The sequence below is a fragment of the Numida meleagris genome, chromosome 3 (genome assembly GCF_002078875.1).
Source record: "Numida meleagris isolate 19003 breed g44 Domestic line chromosome 3, NumMel1.0, whole genome shotgun sequence".
NCBI classification, from domain to species: Eukaryota; Metazoa; Chordata; class Aves; order Galliformes; family Numididae; genus Numida; species Numida meleagris.
Genome location: NC_034411.1, coordinates 23,937,761 through 23,955,580, shown reverse-complemented (window position 1 = coordinate 23,955,580; position 17,820 = coordinate 23,937,761). Strand labels below are relative to the sequence as shown.

Below are 17,820 nucleotides of genomic sequence, written 5' to 3'. Positions count from 1 at the left end.
AAAAATGACTTCACAAGAGACTGTTACAAATACCAATACTTTTGTCAAAGGCAGAAACACACAAGGATTTTACAAAATACTGGCTAGACGCTGTAGCACACTGACTGAAAGAAATAATTTGAGTAGAAGCTTAATAAGGCTGGGTAAAAAAAAATATCCATCACCTTACAGCAAAAGACACTTTGAAAATGAGTCTGTTGTGTGTGATTTCAGTGGTGCCTGAGGGAGACAAAGCTCTTTCTGCTCATGTTTTTCATACTTTCAGTCAAATAAATTGCTGAATAATCATATTTTCTTTATTTTAATGGGTGAGAAAGCTATTATACAGAAGGTGTTTCCATATGTCGTAGTTAATAAAGGCAATTCTTACTAATAAGAATGGGTTGTCTCTGCTCAGTATCTGATGAAAAGCTCTCCTGTTGTGAGGAAAAAGCAGATTGCGTGGATAGAAGAGAATCCTAGGGCTGCACACTTCGGTGGCTCCTGGAAAAATCTGTAAGCGGATGAATCCCAGGTCTTCTCCAATTGATTCCCAATCAATGACATTCAGTAGGGTGCTCAGGGGACTAGAAGCACTTCATGCCAAAATCTCTCCTCCTTACTCACCCTTTGCTTGCTGGTGAAGGACAGCGGACAAGACCTGGATCCATCACTCTGTAAAATCATCAAGTCCCTTCGGGAGGTCTATGTGCTTTCTTTTTTGAGGAAGCCTCTGGATGACTGTCTCAAGAGTTCAAAATCTGACATGGTCAGCATGGCTAGTTACAGGCTGGTATCACAGATGCTCTTTCAGACTGAAACTGTACATAGCAAGGGGGTATATATTTCAGGGAGGGGAATGGGGGGAATCACCCAGAGGTATGAGATATCACTTACACCTTCATCTTTCTAATGACAGAGCTGGGCATACATCCATAGCCGGTTAATAACCTGACATCCATACAAAGCTGCTAGAATTACCTAGTAAAGAACTAGAAGAAACATCTTGAAGCTTATCCCAGCTCATGGTGATGCGTTCAGTATCTGACTATCTTTTAAAAGCCATATGGAAACAAAATCTATTGAAAGACATAACTTGCTTAAGATAATCAGTGTATCTCAGCTAGGTTTACACAGCAGTGCTGCACACTGCTTGCCTCTTGATCTCAAAGTAGGGCAGAGATTGTTCACCTGTAAGTACCTGAGTAGAAAAAAGACCTGCCTCTGTTGCCATTCCCACTTTCAGGGGGACTGACAGCTTCCTACAAGCAGTTACAAAAGGCACATCATCTCTCCGTGGTAAGTCTCCACCTGTAGCCTTACAAGTATGAATTTCAAAGCATTCTGCAGCAAGACAACTTTCTTGTCCATATGTATAAAAACGTAGTAATTATTTAGTGGAGAGTCACTGCTAATAGGAAATACTCTTATTTCCTTATGTTTTCCTGGGAATGGCGTTCTGCTGGTTTTGACTGTTCAGAATAGACTTCAAGAAATGCTAAAAATCCCCAAAGAAATAGGTGGATGCTTGCAAACGTATAGACCAGTTCCTAACACATGCAATTAGTCTAGCTGGATGTTCATGACCACACGATACTTTCCAGGATTTAAACCAAAGTTAACACAGTCAGCATTTGAAAACTGGCCACTAATTCTGGGCACTCCCTAATTTGGTCAAAGTTTCAGAACTGCTGAACAACTCCTCATTTCAGCCTTCGGTTGCTCAGCAGATCAGAAAATCAAATCCAAAGTGACTCAAGCCAATACTAAAAAATCCAAACATTCAAAGTCTGCAGCACTTTCTGAAGATGCAGACCCCTAAAGGCTAAATCCTGCTTCAAAGACACTGCAATTGTTTTGAAAGCTGCTTATTTTTGTATCACACCACTAGAAGGCATAGACAAAATTGTGTTGGGGGGGTACTCTGCAACCATATTTCTTCCTTGTGGTCAGTATGGATAGTCCCTCTCTGACCATCCAGCTCTGACGATGAGGAGTGAGGGAAATAGCAGGACAATCATCAATAGGCCTGCACGGCGAACCTGAAGTAGCCCTTACAGAGTCAAGGGAGAACAAGGGCTGCTGTTGGATCCTGCCCAGAACACAGAATCCAGCCACAATGTCCATACAGGTCCTGAAGATGTGGAAGGTCCTGTTGTATCTGTGTTCTCAATGAAACAAGATTTTAACATAATTATGTTGCTGATGCTGTTGTATCTTCAGTGTGTGATGGTTCTTGGCTCTATCCGTGCCTGCCTATTGTTCATGAGAGATTTTGTCTTCACAAGAATTGGAGAACAAGGTGTTCTGGAAGCTCTTTTCAGCTGCAATCTGGTAAACTTCTTACGGATTTTTCTGTATGAAGGGAAGGAGGAAAGGAGGGAAAGAAGAAAGAGACAACAGCAGAGATAAAACAGTCTTTAACAGGCTGCTGAAGAGATAAATAACAAACACTCTTACCAGAGCTGGAAGGCTGGGTCCTGGAAAAGAGACTTGCAGTCAACTAGAGGGAGCCCTGGCCTTCAACTGATGATTCACAGTTACCTCCAACTAGTAACTAATACTTACTCAGTTAAAAGTGAATTGGTATTAGACAATATATGGACAATAACAACTATATGAAATCTTGGGACAGAATGCTCAAATGGGGAATCATCATGTATGATTTCAATACAAGAATGAAGGATCACAGAAGAAAGACTGCAAATGAATGTGTTATTTCTTTAAAAGTGATAGATTGGGAGCAATTTTCAGTGTGGTTATTTTCACTGTATCAATTTTGCAAGTAACAGCCTGAGACTTAGGGCTTTTTGTGCTAGTGCCTTTCAGGTGCAGTAAATTCACTTTAATTTTAGTCAAACATTAACTAGAGGTGGTCATGTTGTTTGTACTGTAATCTTATGCATTGAAGGATAATTAATTTGACAGAAAAAGCTTTGTTAAGTTCCAACTGCTCTGTTGTCTCTGTATTGTTACAAATCAAAACCATAATGCTGAGCATAAACAGAGTAAAGTAGCAGAAAACACAGAAACGATGAGTACAGTGTATGTTGAGAACCATCTTCATTGGCAGAGTTCAGAATACTACATGTTGGTGGAAAATTACTTATTTTCTGAATTCACTCAAGTTCATAATCCCAGCTTTCATTTAGGCAATTTATAAATTACAAAGATTTTGAGCTTATGGAAATGAATTACAGTGAATGCTGCCCTCTACCTACTTAGGGAGACCAGGTTTTCTAATTCAGACTTTCCAAGTTGAATATCTGACCTGATTGCAAATTACATGGCGCTGAGATGCATCAGAGTGCATCAAGGTTTCAACACAGTAACCAAAGAAGTGATTTTTCCCTTTCATCTTAATGAGCTGCTAACTCTGAAACTGAAAAATGGTGGTCCCTGAAATTGAAAATACAGGGACAGCTTAAAATATACTCCGCTGAGCACTAAGAAGGCTCTTATTTGCATGTTAAATTTTCAAGCACATATTTAGTTGCTGGTTGAGTTTTCCTCAGGAATCTAAGCTACCAACCAAGTAACTGAGCCAGAGAAGAGAATCTAATTGAGGACAAAACAATAAGCCAAAAATCAGGAGAATATACTGTGCTCTTACAGATTAAGGGAGCCTGAAAAATATACCTGTTTTGGTTTATGTTTTTGAAAGGCACAGGGAAGTATTTGTCTTAGCTGCTTGAAAGTAGGATGTCATCAGCATCTCACAGTCTCAAATACCAAGCTAAGATTTAGCATCATTCAGTACTAAGCATTATAAAAGAAAAGGAAATGAATCCCCAAAAACCAAAGCTTCTGCTATTCATGCAGTTCCACAGAAACACAACTTATTCATTGAGTACTTACTTTACATGGTCATCTCAATTTAAGCCTAAGGAGATATCAAATAAATTGACAAGAAATTGCATTCAGAATGGTAAGATCATAGAAACGTAACCTGAAACTGTTAAAAGAATGTATTTCTAAAATAATGAGACAGATAGGTTTTGTAAATTTACGTTAATAGACAAGAGCTTTTTCCCACAAATATTATAATGGAGATCATTCCACGAAAAGACTACAGAACTGGATCCATTTTTAATATATTTGTTTGCAGAACTTTGCATTTATTTAAAGAACTGATGTTCTCATTAAACATGAGAAGGCCACAGTTTATAAAATGGTTAGGTAATAGCTCACCCTTCTGACTTTATAAGATGGTAACTTCATAAACTGTCAAGAAGTTCTTAGTGATGAATGAAATGTGCAGCTCACACTAAATGTAAGGACAGTAAAATATTTGTGATTAGGATTTATGATTGTTATGTAAAGATAGTAAAGTCAAGAGATGTATTTAACAACTAGCATGAAGAACGGCAGAATTAAAAAGAGGAAGGCCATTGGCATTGCATCAAGCAAACCACAAAACTGACTGGTCGGCTCTTCATTTATTGTAAATCAAAGTAGCTCCATATAGGTGTCAGAAGAGCTCATCTGGTACACGTTCTGAAAAGACAATCCAGAAGTTCTATTTAAATAGGATTGTGAAAATGCTTCCAGAAATTAGCTTTCAGAAATGAAACTGGAGGGCTGGAAATTTCCACTGACTTCATTAAGCCTGTTATTTGAAAAATCATTTAGCTAAGCTCAAAACAGTTCCTCTCATAGCAAAAATATACAGGGTAGAGGAAACCGACTCATTACGCTGAAGAATTTAGCATCTAAAACAGTTAAACTTTTAAAGAGCCACTGATTGTGTTTTACAACCCTTCATCGGGCTGTTTGTTTTTTTTTGTTGTTTTGTTTTAAACGCTTGAGCAATCAGGTTATAATGGTAACTGACAAAAGGTAGGATATTCAAAGATAAGGTTGTCGGTGCCTCTCTCTCAGAACACTTCAACACAATCTCCTCTCTCCCCAAGCAATACGGCAAATTAAGGGCAGAGTCACCTTTAACGTTCAATTTCCTGTCCTTTTTTCAGTTAATACCAGCCATACGTTTTAATTACGTACAGCTTTTTATTTGGTGCTGGCAAGTAAATGACTTTAATATCTGTAGCGGTGATAACATCCTTTGCAGTTGTTAGGAAAGAGTAATTGCCATTTTCACCTGCTTTTTCTTTCGATTCTTGTACTGGTGCTTGAAGCATGATGTGTTAAAGACTTCATTTGAAATGCTAATTTTTAAATGTCTCAAAGCCTTTACATTGTACTTCTAGTCCTCCTGAGACCAAAGGCAGGAAAATGAATCAAACTTTCAAATAGGAGATTGGTATGTAAAGCCCACTGCGCTCATTTCTATGTCTGATGTGATGCACTGTTGCGAATGTAAGGTGACAAATTACTTATGTCCACATGATAGTAACCGCAGATAAAGGTAAATAAGGCACCTGGCAGCTATTCAGAGAAATATGGAAATGAATGTAAGTACTGCATACTATTCAGATGTATTTTCTCTTGCCAAGTTCTATATAGGGACTGTAATGTACTATGTAGAAATAACAGTTATGCCAAATAGGGCTTTTATGCCATGCTTCAAGATAGTCAGACAAACAAGCTGAATGAATCAACCCGTTTTTAGGATCTAAGTGAATTCTACAGAACTAACCATCTACAGAAGTTAAGCGCAATCCTATATAACCTGTTGTGATATCTAGATTTCTCAGGAACAGACATTTCCACGTCAGACACCATTGTGTCAGAGTGCCCCTCTGCTGCCATCAGTCACACAGCAACAAAATGTAATGGAATATCAGTGGGAAGGTTCAACCTCTACTGCCATACCACCAATATCCACCTCTGACATTGTGGGCCAACAGAAAAACATAGGAGACATTACTTTTGGAGCAGCCCTTGTATTGTTACATAGCTGTTGCTGCTAGCACAAAGAATCTGAACAGGTCGGTAGCAGGCATAAGAGAATGTGTTAGCTGCACAATCTACACTGAACTTTCACCAACTATCTAGACTGCGGTTCACTATTCAGTGGGACTTGCCAATTGCAAGCAGTAACTTAAATCTGCCAGCTTTGCAAAATACTGCCCCCCTAAAAGAAAGTGGAGTTTTAAACACTGACTACAGCAAGGCAGAATTTTGCATTTTTGTATATGCTTTATGCAAAAATTGCAATCAGGGTTAATAGCAAGACATGCAGGGAGAAAATAATAATTTAAAAAGTTCACCATATTCCATATTTCAAGTAACAAAGATGCATGGAGTTGCTGCTGTTGCTCCAGGGCAGTGCAAACACTGTGTGCTATGTAAGCTCTTTGAGTGCAAGCTCAAGGCCACCTAGCAAAACACAACTATTTAATAAGTAACCAAGATTCCTTGAGGCGTATTAGTCTTAATTACCACATATTTCTCTGAGGGCTTCTTGTATCCAGAAGTACACTATAACTCTTTAGTGGATTAAATTACAAGAAAGGGGACTATTTTAGGAGTCTGACAGTCTTTCCATTAATTTCAACAAGGCTTTTAAACTAAGTGAAAGGCAAAATAGTGAGCAATCCTGAGTCTGCTAAAAGAAGAATTAACTGGGATGAATTTGTAGACACAGATACAGATCTGCTGAGACTTGGTAACTCACAGCAGTTCCTTCATTTCTACCTGTGTGGAAATGCAGAGTGGGAATGCTGTATTTTATTTATTTGGCTTGCTGATCTAGGCTTTTTTTTTTCCCCGTCAACACTTTAATCTCAAGTTTACCTATATTCTATTAAAGTTTTGATCTAACCTCAAAATTATAGAAACTAGGATGATATTATTATGTTCCAGGCTACCAGAAAACACTTGACTTTTGCCACTTATTTACATTATAAAACTAATACAGGTGGCAGAGCATGCTAAAATCATTATGAGATTAAAGAAGTGCTGCAGTAGACACTTCAGCATCATATAAATGCTTTAAGAGCTTGCCTTATTTTTCTCCTCCTAGCAAGGATCCATTTTTCCCTTGCTGGTGGTTATCTTCCAATTCGGCATAAATATTCACAGAAGAAAACTGTTCTCTGTGAACAATTTACAGACACACCAGTTAAAAGTCATGGTGCCAGATCTTCCTGAGCAGCTTAATATATTATTTTCAAATACCATATCACATCGAGGGCATTTTGTGTTTCAGAGCAACAGCTTAGAGTTACTATGAATATATAAAGCAGTAAACAGTGTTTTTGAGCCTTTTCATTATGGAGAGGAAAAACCCAGGTCAAGTGTTTTAAAGTACAGACTCCTATGATAATGTTGTGGCATGGCACAAGTCGCCTTTCCGTCTCTTTCTACTTGCTGCTGGTTTAAAATTGACTCAAAAAAATCCAACTTCCTTAGAGCAGAAACCACCCCTTTGTGTACATTTATAGAGCATCTCCTAGAACAACAGGGACCTGACCCATTACTGAAATTATTTATGTCACTTTTACTGCAAACAACTGGCATGGCTTTCTGAAAAATCATCTCATCCAGCAGATTTTTCCATGCTTTTGTTTTCTCTGAAAATGGCACGTTTCATTAATATTGTAAAGTGGCTTTGAGTGCTCTGAGAGAAAGAATTTAAAAAGTGCAAAGTATTATTCTCAGCATTACTGTTAATTTTTCAGCTGAATGCTGGAATGGAGATAAACTTATCTGTTAACCCCTAAGAAACGTTCTAAATAGATGCTGTCATAAAGCAGTCATCACACGATGACTAAACCTTAACAATCAGCGATAGAATTATTCTCACAGTTCATCTGTGAGCTTGGTACTTACCACCAAGAGACTAAATTTACCCACTGCAGATGGCTAGGACAAAAATGATACCACATCAGTTTCACTACAACATGGGTTTGCTCACTTTTTGGCAATGCTGGCAGCAGAGGGGCTCTGACTCCTTCCCAGTCCCCTCTGATTTGTGGTAGGCATCATTTAAAAGAGAAACCTCAATACAGTTGATAGGAATGACAGACAGCACAGGTCTCAGCATGCATTAAGTAGCTGAGGTAGTAAACAAAACTCCACCTGAGAGGTAGGGTAACTCAGCAGTGACATTACCCCTGTTGCAAGCCAAAAAGCAGTGCCTATTGGAGAAGCATGCACAGGGCCATGTTCCTCAGTTTCCCTCAAAGAAGGGAGAAAGGTCGGCTGATGGAGTCATGGCATTCATACACAGTGCCCACCTTAGTAGAGGGAATGGTCCTAGCAAATTAGATCAACGGAATGGGTAAAACGTAAATTATTGATACATCTTAACAAAACAATGGCTCAGGCTTCAACAGACCTGTAACCTGAGCTATGGGACAGCTGCTTTGAACCTTATTTGAAATTAATTAGCCTCTCCTTAGTTAACACTGAGTTCAGACATCTTAAGGCGTGAATTTGTTCTATTAAAGAAAGAGTTGCTTAACCTCCCCTTCCCTGTCAATGTACTCACAAGATCACTGCACATTTGTCAGTATGTCGGCACCCTGTGAACCCAGGAGCCAGAAAGTCTTCTATAGTCACAAAAGCCTGAAGATCTCAAAGCAAGTCCTTTATTCTTCCCCTACAGGATGTGGGTGAATTCCCACACTACAGAATTTCATACTTCGCCAATAGAAATTGTCATCACCATCTAGCATTTTTAAGAAGAATAGTCACTCTGTATATTAAATATAACCCACTATTAGATGAAAATATAACCCACATGACAGCATACATTTTTTCTTTGACAAAAAAATAGAGAGAAAATGTATCAGAGCTGGCAGAGTAAACTCAGAATTTCTTTCACCTCCTTCCCGAAAATCTTGCATAGTAATTCATGATTCCTGTGATATTCCAGAAGACAGTTTTTTATCTTTAAGAAGGGGTTAAGAACATATAGCATCTGAGTTCTGGCCTTGGGCTACAAACATTACGCGCCACTTCCTTAGCGATAGATGGCAGAAAACCCTACTTGACTAGTCTCAGCATTTTGATATAGATTCAGAAAGATGTTTTTGGTTGATTTCAATTCTGTGATGATGTTTGACTTGGATGGTTTGTCTCTTAAGTTAGATATCGACTGGTCAGATGTTCCGGTGACACATGGTCTAGCAGCATCATTCCCAAAGAAAGAGGTAAGCTCACAATTTAATAGCTTTAAAGCAAATTATTTTTTTTTAAGAAAAAAGTGAAGACAGAAATTGAAGAACATGAAAAATATTTTTTTATGATATGCTTCATAGAAAAAAATCTTGCATTCTGTTGTCTTTTCCACTTTTAATACTTTGGATACTTTCAAACACTGTCATAACTACTTTAGTATTTTATTTATTAGGAGAAGAGTTTCTATGACGTTTTATTATCCTTTTTGTTTGTTTCTTTTCTTACTTTGTTTGATTACTTCATCTGAGGTTTTTGGCCTGAACACTACGTTTACAGTATTACATCTTATAATATTACCTGAGGCTGAAAAAAAATGGCAGTGTTTTCTCTTTATCAATAATGCATATACTTTTCCTGGAATAATACATGTACTGATAGCATATGTTTGGATGAGCTTCTTGGCACTACTTGCTATTAAGCAAAGGAAGAAAATCAGAATTAATCCTTCATACCAGAAGGGATACCAAAATTTACCTTAAAAATCCATCCCCAAGGGGCCAGCTTCACAACAACCACCTCTTTCCTTGGTAGAGGAAAGCTTTGCCACAAAATGATTTAATATGCTAATTTTTAAGGCAATTCTCATTTAAGATCAGAATTTTTATTTAATATTCATAGTAGCAAGGGTCTACTCTAGTTCATTTTCTGACTGCACTCAGAAGATTTCATTCTGCTCTCCAGTCTTATAGCCAACAGTTCTCCTGTCAGTATTGCACAATGTTTGTTGGTCGGTTTAATTAAAAGTACAGAACATCCTCGAGAGTAGTTGTATATTAATATTATTCAGATTTACAGACTAAAAGCTGGAGCTGCTCAGACGTTAAATGCCTTGTCTGGTGCAACAGAAATTGTGAAGCACAGATCTAAGCTTTTACCACTTGCACAATATTTCTATTGTATTTGGTCAAGTAACTATTTTAACCTCTATTCATAGCACAAGTAATGAAATCAACCACCCATCTTGTCTCCTTAAATGTCTGACAAGAACTGACAGTTATCTCTGTGACTGTCTTTCACAGTCATTAGGTTCTCTTCAGTATTTTACATTTAAAATCCCCGTGTAGTTACTTTTGCAAGCTTTTTCACAAAGACACCAACATTTGCTTCTTCACAGCCTTATTTACATTAATGCTACAGAATCATGCATTTTACAGATCATATGGAGTTAAAGTACTCAGAAGAGCATAACAAATAATAAATGATTGAATGTATACACTAAAATATAGACTACACCAGAATTAAATCTTCTATCAGTAAAAAAAAAAATCTTTGAAGACTGAAATTTAGCAGCAGCATTTAAGAATTACAGCCATCAATAGCAGAGAACTAATGTGATAAAGCTCTGTGGTTCAGGCATAGGAATTGAGAGGGAAAGCTGCTTTTACTCCTGAACTAGTGTTACTCGAGCACTGCTATAGATAAAATCTGCATAATCAATCTTGTCTTTTCTTTGATACTGAAATATGTGGAAGACTATGCTGGTCTGACAAGCTAGCATTTTCATCAGTTTTTTATATGTTTCCCAAAGCTTTATTAAAGTGCCTTTAAAATGGAAACTGGCTTCACATACAAAGATGTTTCCTTATAGAAAAAAAAATGCTTGTTCAAAATCAAATAATAGGTTTTAAGCCCCACAGTAGAATAAGGCCAAGTATTACATGGTGACACATTCCCACTGGGGATGTGGATTTAGGAAAAAGCTGAGCAGCAAGCTAACAAAAAGTAAGCCCTAAGACCTTCAGTTAAAACATCCTGTAAAGAGGATTGGGTTCAGCTACATCAAATCTACTGCACAAACACAAAAGACAGCTTCTGAAGGAAAACCTTTTGAAATGGCCAACAGTACTTTGAGAAATTCAAAGTTTGTGAAGAACTGTAAGAAAACAGGTGAAAAAAATTGCGTGACATCCTAATTTAACATAAGGTGTGTTACTGTTTGACGCACTCAAGCTCCCTGGCTGCACTCAGTGGGAGCCAGGCATGCATTTAGGAGCTTTAATGAACCAGGATTAGAAGGTCTAATAAAATGAATGAGGTTCCTGGAAAAGTTAAGTAATCTTACAGGAGCTTTTCCACCAACACCTGTGCTTAAGACAATCATTAATGCTATCCCTGTGTTTTATTTCAGCTCCTTTTCCCCCAGGTTTCCCAGGAAAATAAAATTTTGCAAAAAGTCTTGTTTCAGGAATTGTATTTCTCTTCCTAAATGTAAAATCCTCTGGTTACTTCTGTGCCTTCTGTCTGAATGTGAAATTACTCTTGTCAAAATGAACAGAGGATGGGTGCAAGTGGTTGAGTAACACTTCTAAATGTGTCACTGCTCTTTAGCTGAGTCATGTGAATTAACCACATTTAAGCTCCTACCTAAAATGCAATTGCAAAAATATGTTTTGGTATCTAAGCCACCATAGAGAGGCTGCATATGTGAATTTCTGCTCACAACAGGGTAGAATTGTGCAAGATCATTTTACAAGATCCAACTGCGTGACTTTTCAGGCAGCAGTAACTAGGTCATTTACAACCATCTGTTCATAGCCCCCTGTCTCCCTGCTGTCATCACTGAAGCTGTGGACTAATTAATTTTCACCTTCTAATCAGTGGAGATACCTCTGAAACTAACAAATTGCCCAGTCTCAGTCAGCAGCTTCCGGACTCCTGTGGATGGCATTTCCGTGAGACTTCATTACTAATAAAGGTAAAAAGTATTTGAAAGGAGATTCCTTCCGACCTGCTCTGTGTACAACAGCTCTGTGGAAGAATAAAGTAGTCTTCATTTGATTCTTCAGATGGAGAGCAGATCTGTACAGAATTACCCTCAAATCTCCAACAAAGTATTTATTCAGCTTATGAATTTTGCTATGAGGAGTTGGGCATCTAAAGGCTTGGAGATACAGAGTTGAGGTCTCAGGGAAGCCTGTGAGTTTTCTCATGTTCTGTGTAAGAGTGCCAACATCATTCTCTTAGCTCATAGCTTTAAACAAGGTGAGTAGCTTACTAAGGTGTCACTGAAACTTTATCTTAAACAAAGCTCCAAGCCAACATGATTGTATTTAATTTGTTCTGAAGGCTAACAAAGCAAAATTCTTCACAGCATATGCTCTTCAACCTATCATCAATCAAGAATGGCATAAGATACACAGAACTGATCCTTAAATGAGACAATAAGATACACAGAACTGATCCTTAAATGAGACAATAGGTGAAACACTGCAGTTCTGGTTTCATTTTCTGTGTAGATAACTATTTATTATTCCTTTTACATGTTAAAAAACATCTTCTCATTCTTCAAATGATGCTGATTTTAGTTTCATGGAAAAATTCTGCTCTTAAAAACAAATAAACTTCAGCATTATTACAGTAATATTACTTTGATCCAGAAGGTATCATAAAGTGAGCCAGAGGAAAAGCACTTTTAGATGAATAGTGAAAGAAAGTATCTGTAGATCCATGAAAACTGCTCAGAGAAAGAAAGGGAGAGATTATGACCCAGTTTCTGTATTACTAATTGGGATTCTGCATCACAGCACCTCAGCTAGAGCTCAAGGGAGAACTATCACTTATAAGGCATCAACAATACATAGCATTCACCAATGTTCTACACTAAATAAGGTCAAAATGGCAGCTCACTGAAATTCTTAGACTATTAATTAACTATTATTATTCTTAGATTTTTGCTCTGATGAAAGTGACAAAATACAATGGCTCTGAACAGTACCTAGCCAAGTAGGACCTCTACTTGGAGCAGGGACAATTCCTCCCCAGACTCCCCATCTGCAGTATTGTACTAGAAATGATTGCGAGCTCACCTGTACTCAAATGCATCCAATCAATATTTGCAATCCTATCAACAGGGATTAGACATAATCCTGAAAGAGATAATCTAATTCTATAATCCCTGGTTTTCAAGATGTATGACAATGATATAGCGCAGCAGAAGTAAAGGAACCAGAAAAATGCATCCTTAGAGGTTGATAGTTATTTATTTTCTGATTACAGGTTTGCAGCTGGTGCATAGCATTGTTAGACTTGCAGCTGATTCCCCAAGTGTGCAGCCAAGCATCTCCGTGCAGTCAGATACAGCATGGAAATTTCATGGCCGCAGTTCCATGCAGGTAAGAAATGAAATGGCACTGTGCTCTATGTTCCAACAACCGTGGTGAAGTTTAAATCCAGAATCCCAATTCAAATCAAATTGCCTCAACTTTATGAAAAGCAGAGGCCATCCCTGAGTGAACATTAAAACTACTTTTTTGGTGCACAACTTTCTATGCATATTGGAGGACAACTAAGAAAAAAGTATACACATGTCTATGAGCATTTCTGTGATCAGAAACTGCAAGTGTGAAGAGGAAGAAGGAACAGAGTAAATAGTGGAATCCTGACTTTGAACCAGACCTGCATGTATCTTCTTTAATAAAGAATCAAGACACAGGAGATTTACTCCTCCACTCACCCCTTTTCTCCCAGCAACATACTATAACTGTTAACTTCAAGGCAATGCCTGATATTAAAACCCACTCTGGAAGGAGACGGGACAATGGCAAGTTACTAGCAACTTGTAATATAATAAGGGTTTGGCTCACTTGAGTTTAGGGTTTACACTGATAGAACCACAGTGCATTGAGCGCTATGCCAGAGCACCAGAATTAGCCTTCCCCACCTCTGCAAAAGAATCAGGCCACGGATGGCAAAAGCAAGACATAACATTTTGCTGAATTTAGTTTGTGAGCACCACATTCTCTTCTTTTTCAACATGCAACTTTAGCTTTAAGCTTTTGTGTGTGTTATGAGACATGCATAAATAAAAACGAGTGATATCAGGTAATTATCACAAACACTGTGATATCCTTACATACTACCTCAACAAAGCAAGGGAAGCTTTTTTGTTCTAGAGGAAGAACACGATGTGAAGAATATGAAAATTGCCTCTATAATGCGGCCACGGGAATGCCTCTCAAATCATTTTATCAGCAGAAAGGAAGCAATGTCTGCTGGTAACAGCTAAAGATCATATTCTAATTTTAACAGTTGCAGTTAACTCATTCCCAATGGAGTTGCACTTACCGTGAGAAGGTTTCTAACTGCTTCAGCGCTGAAAGGAAACAAGCATTGAGTCATTCAACTGTAGTTCTATATGCAAATATGCTTTTTGGCCCATGAAGGGAAAGCATATGGAATCTGCTGCTATAACCCTTTCAGCCAAATCTTTCCAGACATTTCTTATAATGCAAATGCTGAAAAGAATTCCATTTTTCACACAATGTTTTAGCTGTCCCTATACAAATATGATAAACAGCACACACACATGTTCTGTTATGGGCAGAGCATATGTATAGGAACAGTATGCATGTTGCATACCTAGAACTGGTAAGAAAATTTACAATCTACAGATACATTTTCCTTGACATCCAGCAGCTATTTGGATTACTAGTTTTATTCACAGATTATGTCTTATATAACTCAACAGATATTAAGATGATATATTACATTTTTATTAAGTTTCTCTAGACCACAATAAGAATTTTCCTTTTTTCCCCCCATTTATTATGTAAGTCCCAGAATGGTAATTCAGTACATAGAATTTAATTTTACACAATGTAGCCATTTTTTGCATTAAACTCCAACAGAGCCTACAATAGAATCCACAGTACAGCCAGTCAACAAAATGGGAATAAAATCCAAAAAGCTTCTTTACAGAAAAGGTGATTTAATACAATGTTCTGAATAAAATTCTTTTATAGTTATGAGACTATTGGCTGATCCTCAATTATACACATGGTGGTAGGACAATCCCAACAGCTAATATCTAAGTATATTAAAAGGAAATAAGTAGACTCCCTTGGTGGGTAGTGATGAATGTAAGGCTCTTTAAACAGTGATTTTTCAGTGAACTGTGTAAATAGATTTACACTTTAGAATAAAATCTTGAGCAAGTTATTTTAGAGTAGGAAATGAGAATTTCTTTCTCATTTGGAAAGTGAATGAATAAAGAAAAGTATGAAAATATGAGATTCATTAAAGGGCAAAATAATTTTATGATGCAACTTTATGGTAAGTGCTCTTGAACTGTCATCTACTTTTTGCCTAGATTAATTCCTGCTTTGATCCTGTGACTGAACACAGATGTTGAAATCCCAAGTAAGCTGAACTCACACAGGTGTCAGAAAGGATTCTGAACGGAGAGTGCAGCCTGTCACCACTGATGAATAGCAGGACTGGAGATTTATATATTTTTGGGGAAAATTCACTTGACATGCTAATAGGCATTCAGGTCACGGTCTTAAAATTCTAGGATAATTCCAAGGATTGCCTTGGAAAAATTAGACTAGCTGTAATTTCTACATAGAAAGTAATTTCTGTAATTACTTTCCATGCTCTGAATACTTAGAGCCCTACTCATCCATCACTACAAGTACCCTGGAATCTGAACAATTTGACATACAGTATTGAACTTTATAGAAATATGATTGGAGTATAAATTCAGAAGTGGGAAGGATGATATAATTTCTTAAAAATATCATTTAACATAAAGTATAGGCATAAAAACATATACTCATCTTACCTACTGAAAGACAATAACATTTTGAATGCTTATGTTATACATCTTTGGCTTGGTTAGAATGAAATAGACTGGCACCTCATTAAGTTTAGCAGCAAAAGGATTACATTATTGTGGTATAATTTTTTAGCTAAATGTCTGAGAAAATCATGACTCTCCACTCGAGATTTTATAGAAATTAGCATCTTAAACCTTAATTCACTGCACAAGCAAAAATGTTTTTGGACAGAAATGAAAACTGCTATGACAATACCAATCCAAATATTATACTGAAAAATTGTTTTTCTTTTGCAGGCTGTATTTAGCATATGTCTTTCTTACATACGTTTTTAACAAATACACAGGATTAAACAGACAGGACCCTGATGCAGAACAATAGGGAAACATGTGCCTTAAAAAACAAGTTGGTATCTTGACTCAAATGTGATGATTTTTTTCTGAGCTCAGTATTCAGCACATATTTAATGGCTGCAAACTGGCAACTGAAGTATTTTCATTTTTCATCCTATGGCAGGACTGGATAAATCGTGTTTTGCTTTCACAGCCATCTCCTCCCTACATAAGACATCTTTTCCCATTGCAGTCGTGTTGCATTCAACTATGTCATGGCCATGCTCAACTGTGTGAACTCCTATCACAAGACAGGTCAACTGTCAGGGACTAATGCCTATTTCTTCTCTCCCAAGGAGCAGAATATTTAATAACTGCCTGGAGCATCAGTACAGTATTAGCAGCAAGACCAGGTAGGGCTTTCCACTTCAAGTTACAAGGGCCAGAGGCAAGTGAAAGCCAAGAGGAGAATGAGCTACACCATCGCTTCCAAATAATCTTAAAATAAGGGTGAAGGGAATCTAAAACTCAAAGGAAAAAGTTAGAAAGAAGAAAACATCCCTGGAGTTAGGGAGTGAGCCAACTGAGATGAGATAGGGAAAAAGAACAAAAAAAAAAAAAAAAAAAAGGAAAAGACCTGCGAGAGAGAAGGAACAGATCTCATATGAAATGGAGTTTCAAGGGATAAAAGTTGCTGTCTGACACTAATTGCAGTTATGAATGTTGCACTTGTTGTGAAAAAGGCACTATTACTCCTTGTGTGTTGATATCACAGAAGGAAGATGATTGTCTGTGTAGTTGTGCTAGACCTACAGCATTAGCTCTTATCAGACTGGGAAAAACTGTCAAGGGATGGCTCAACAAATGCAAGTTCTTAAGCACTGACTGCTCCACTTCTTTAGTGATGCAGCTCGTCACTTTTAGACACTAATATTTTTGAAGAACAATCATTGAGGTCATATTCCCCTATGCTCCCCATATAATGGCCTTTCAAATGTTATTCAAATCATTTAAAAAAGTAAAGAAGAGCAGCAGACAGAGTCATGACATCTAAACTCCTGTTTACCCATCACCATCCCCAGAGGTGGAGATGGTGCAAGTTCTGCCTCGCTCTTCCACCTCAGCCCTGGCAGGGAATGGCCTCTGCAACCATGGAGATGGAGAGGGAGATTTGTAACATCAGGAGCAGACATAGCTATCCCAGATGAGTGTTTTGCAAAGGCAAGATTCATATAATCATACTTCAATCACTTAGAATTTAAACACCTAAGCTAGCTGTCTGGGCTATCCCTGAGATCAGTGAATAGAGACAGCTACTGTCAGTGTAGGACTCATCTCATTCTTTGACAGGCACCTCTCTATGATAAATGGTAAAAAAAAACATCTAAAATTTCTAAACCAGTGGCTTAGGTTACCTGTCACATTTTGGCGATATAATCACTAGGGACTTGACTGATACTGCTGAGCTTGTATAGCCACTATCAAACAACTTTTAAAATACCGAATTTTATCACTGAGGTAGACATCAGAAGCCTAAGGGCTTATCATTCTCCCACTATCATCTCTGAATTGCTGAACCTCTCATGCAAAAGAAAAATGAAGTACCATGTTTAAATGATCTTGAAATAACAACCAAATAATCACATATGAGTATCTACCATAATCTGAATTAAGTATGCATATTTTTCTTGGTTAGATCTATATTTACATATATTCTTTCCCTACTCTTATTTTATTATTGACATTTTTCTTTGTTTGACGGCCTATCTAGGCCTGTAAAATAATCACATAAATGAAGATCAGTCTGATGTTACTTGCTCTAATAATCCCCTTGCTTTAAAGCTAAGGAAAACTTTAAAGAG

The 17,820-nt window shown here is 37.5% G+C and overlaps 1 protein-coding gene across 21 annotated transcripts in view; it reads right to left on the bottom strand.

Annotated features, from left to right (window-relative positions):
* The window catches only part of MTA3 (metastasis associated 1 family member 3), a 696,451-nt gene that overhangs the window by 575,252 nt on the left and 103,379 nt on the right, over positions 1-17,820 (bottom strand). For 17 of the 21 annotated variants that reach the window (XR_002436305.1, XR_002436306.1, XR_002436307.1 and 14 more), the window contains exon 19: positions 14,134-14,161. Coding sequence is in view for 5 of the 21 variants with exons in the window: in XM_021389468.1 (XP_021245143.1) it covers positions 14,134-14,161 (28 nt within the window). In the remaining 16 variants the exon portion in view is untranslated. Of the gene's footprint in view, positions 1-278; positions 2,335-14,133; positions 14,162-17,820 lie in introns of those variants that run through there. The other 4 variants (XM_021389466.1, XM_021389471.1, XM_021389470.1 and 1 more) reach the window with 2 other exon arrangements.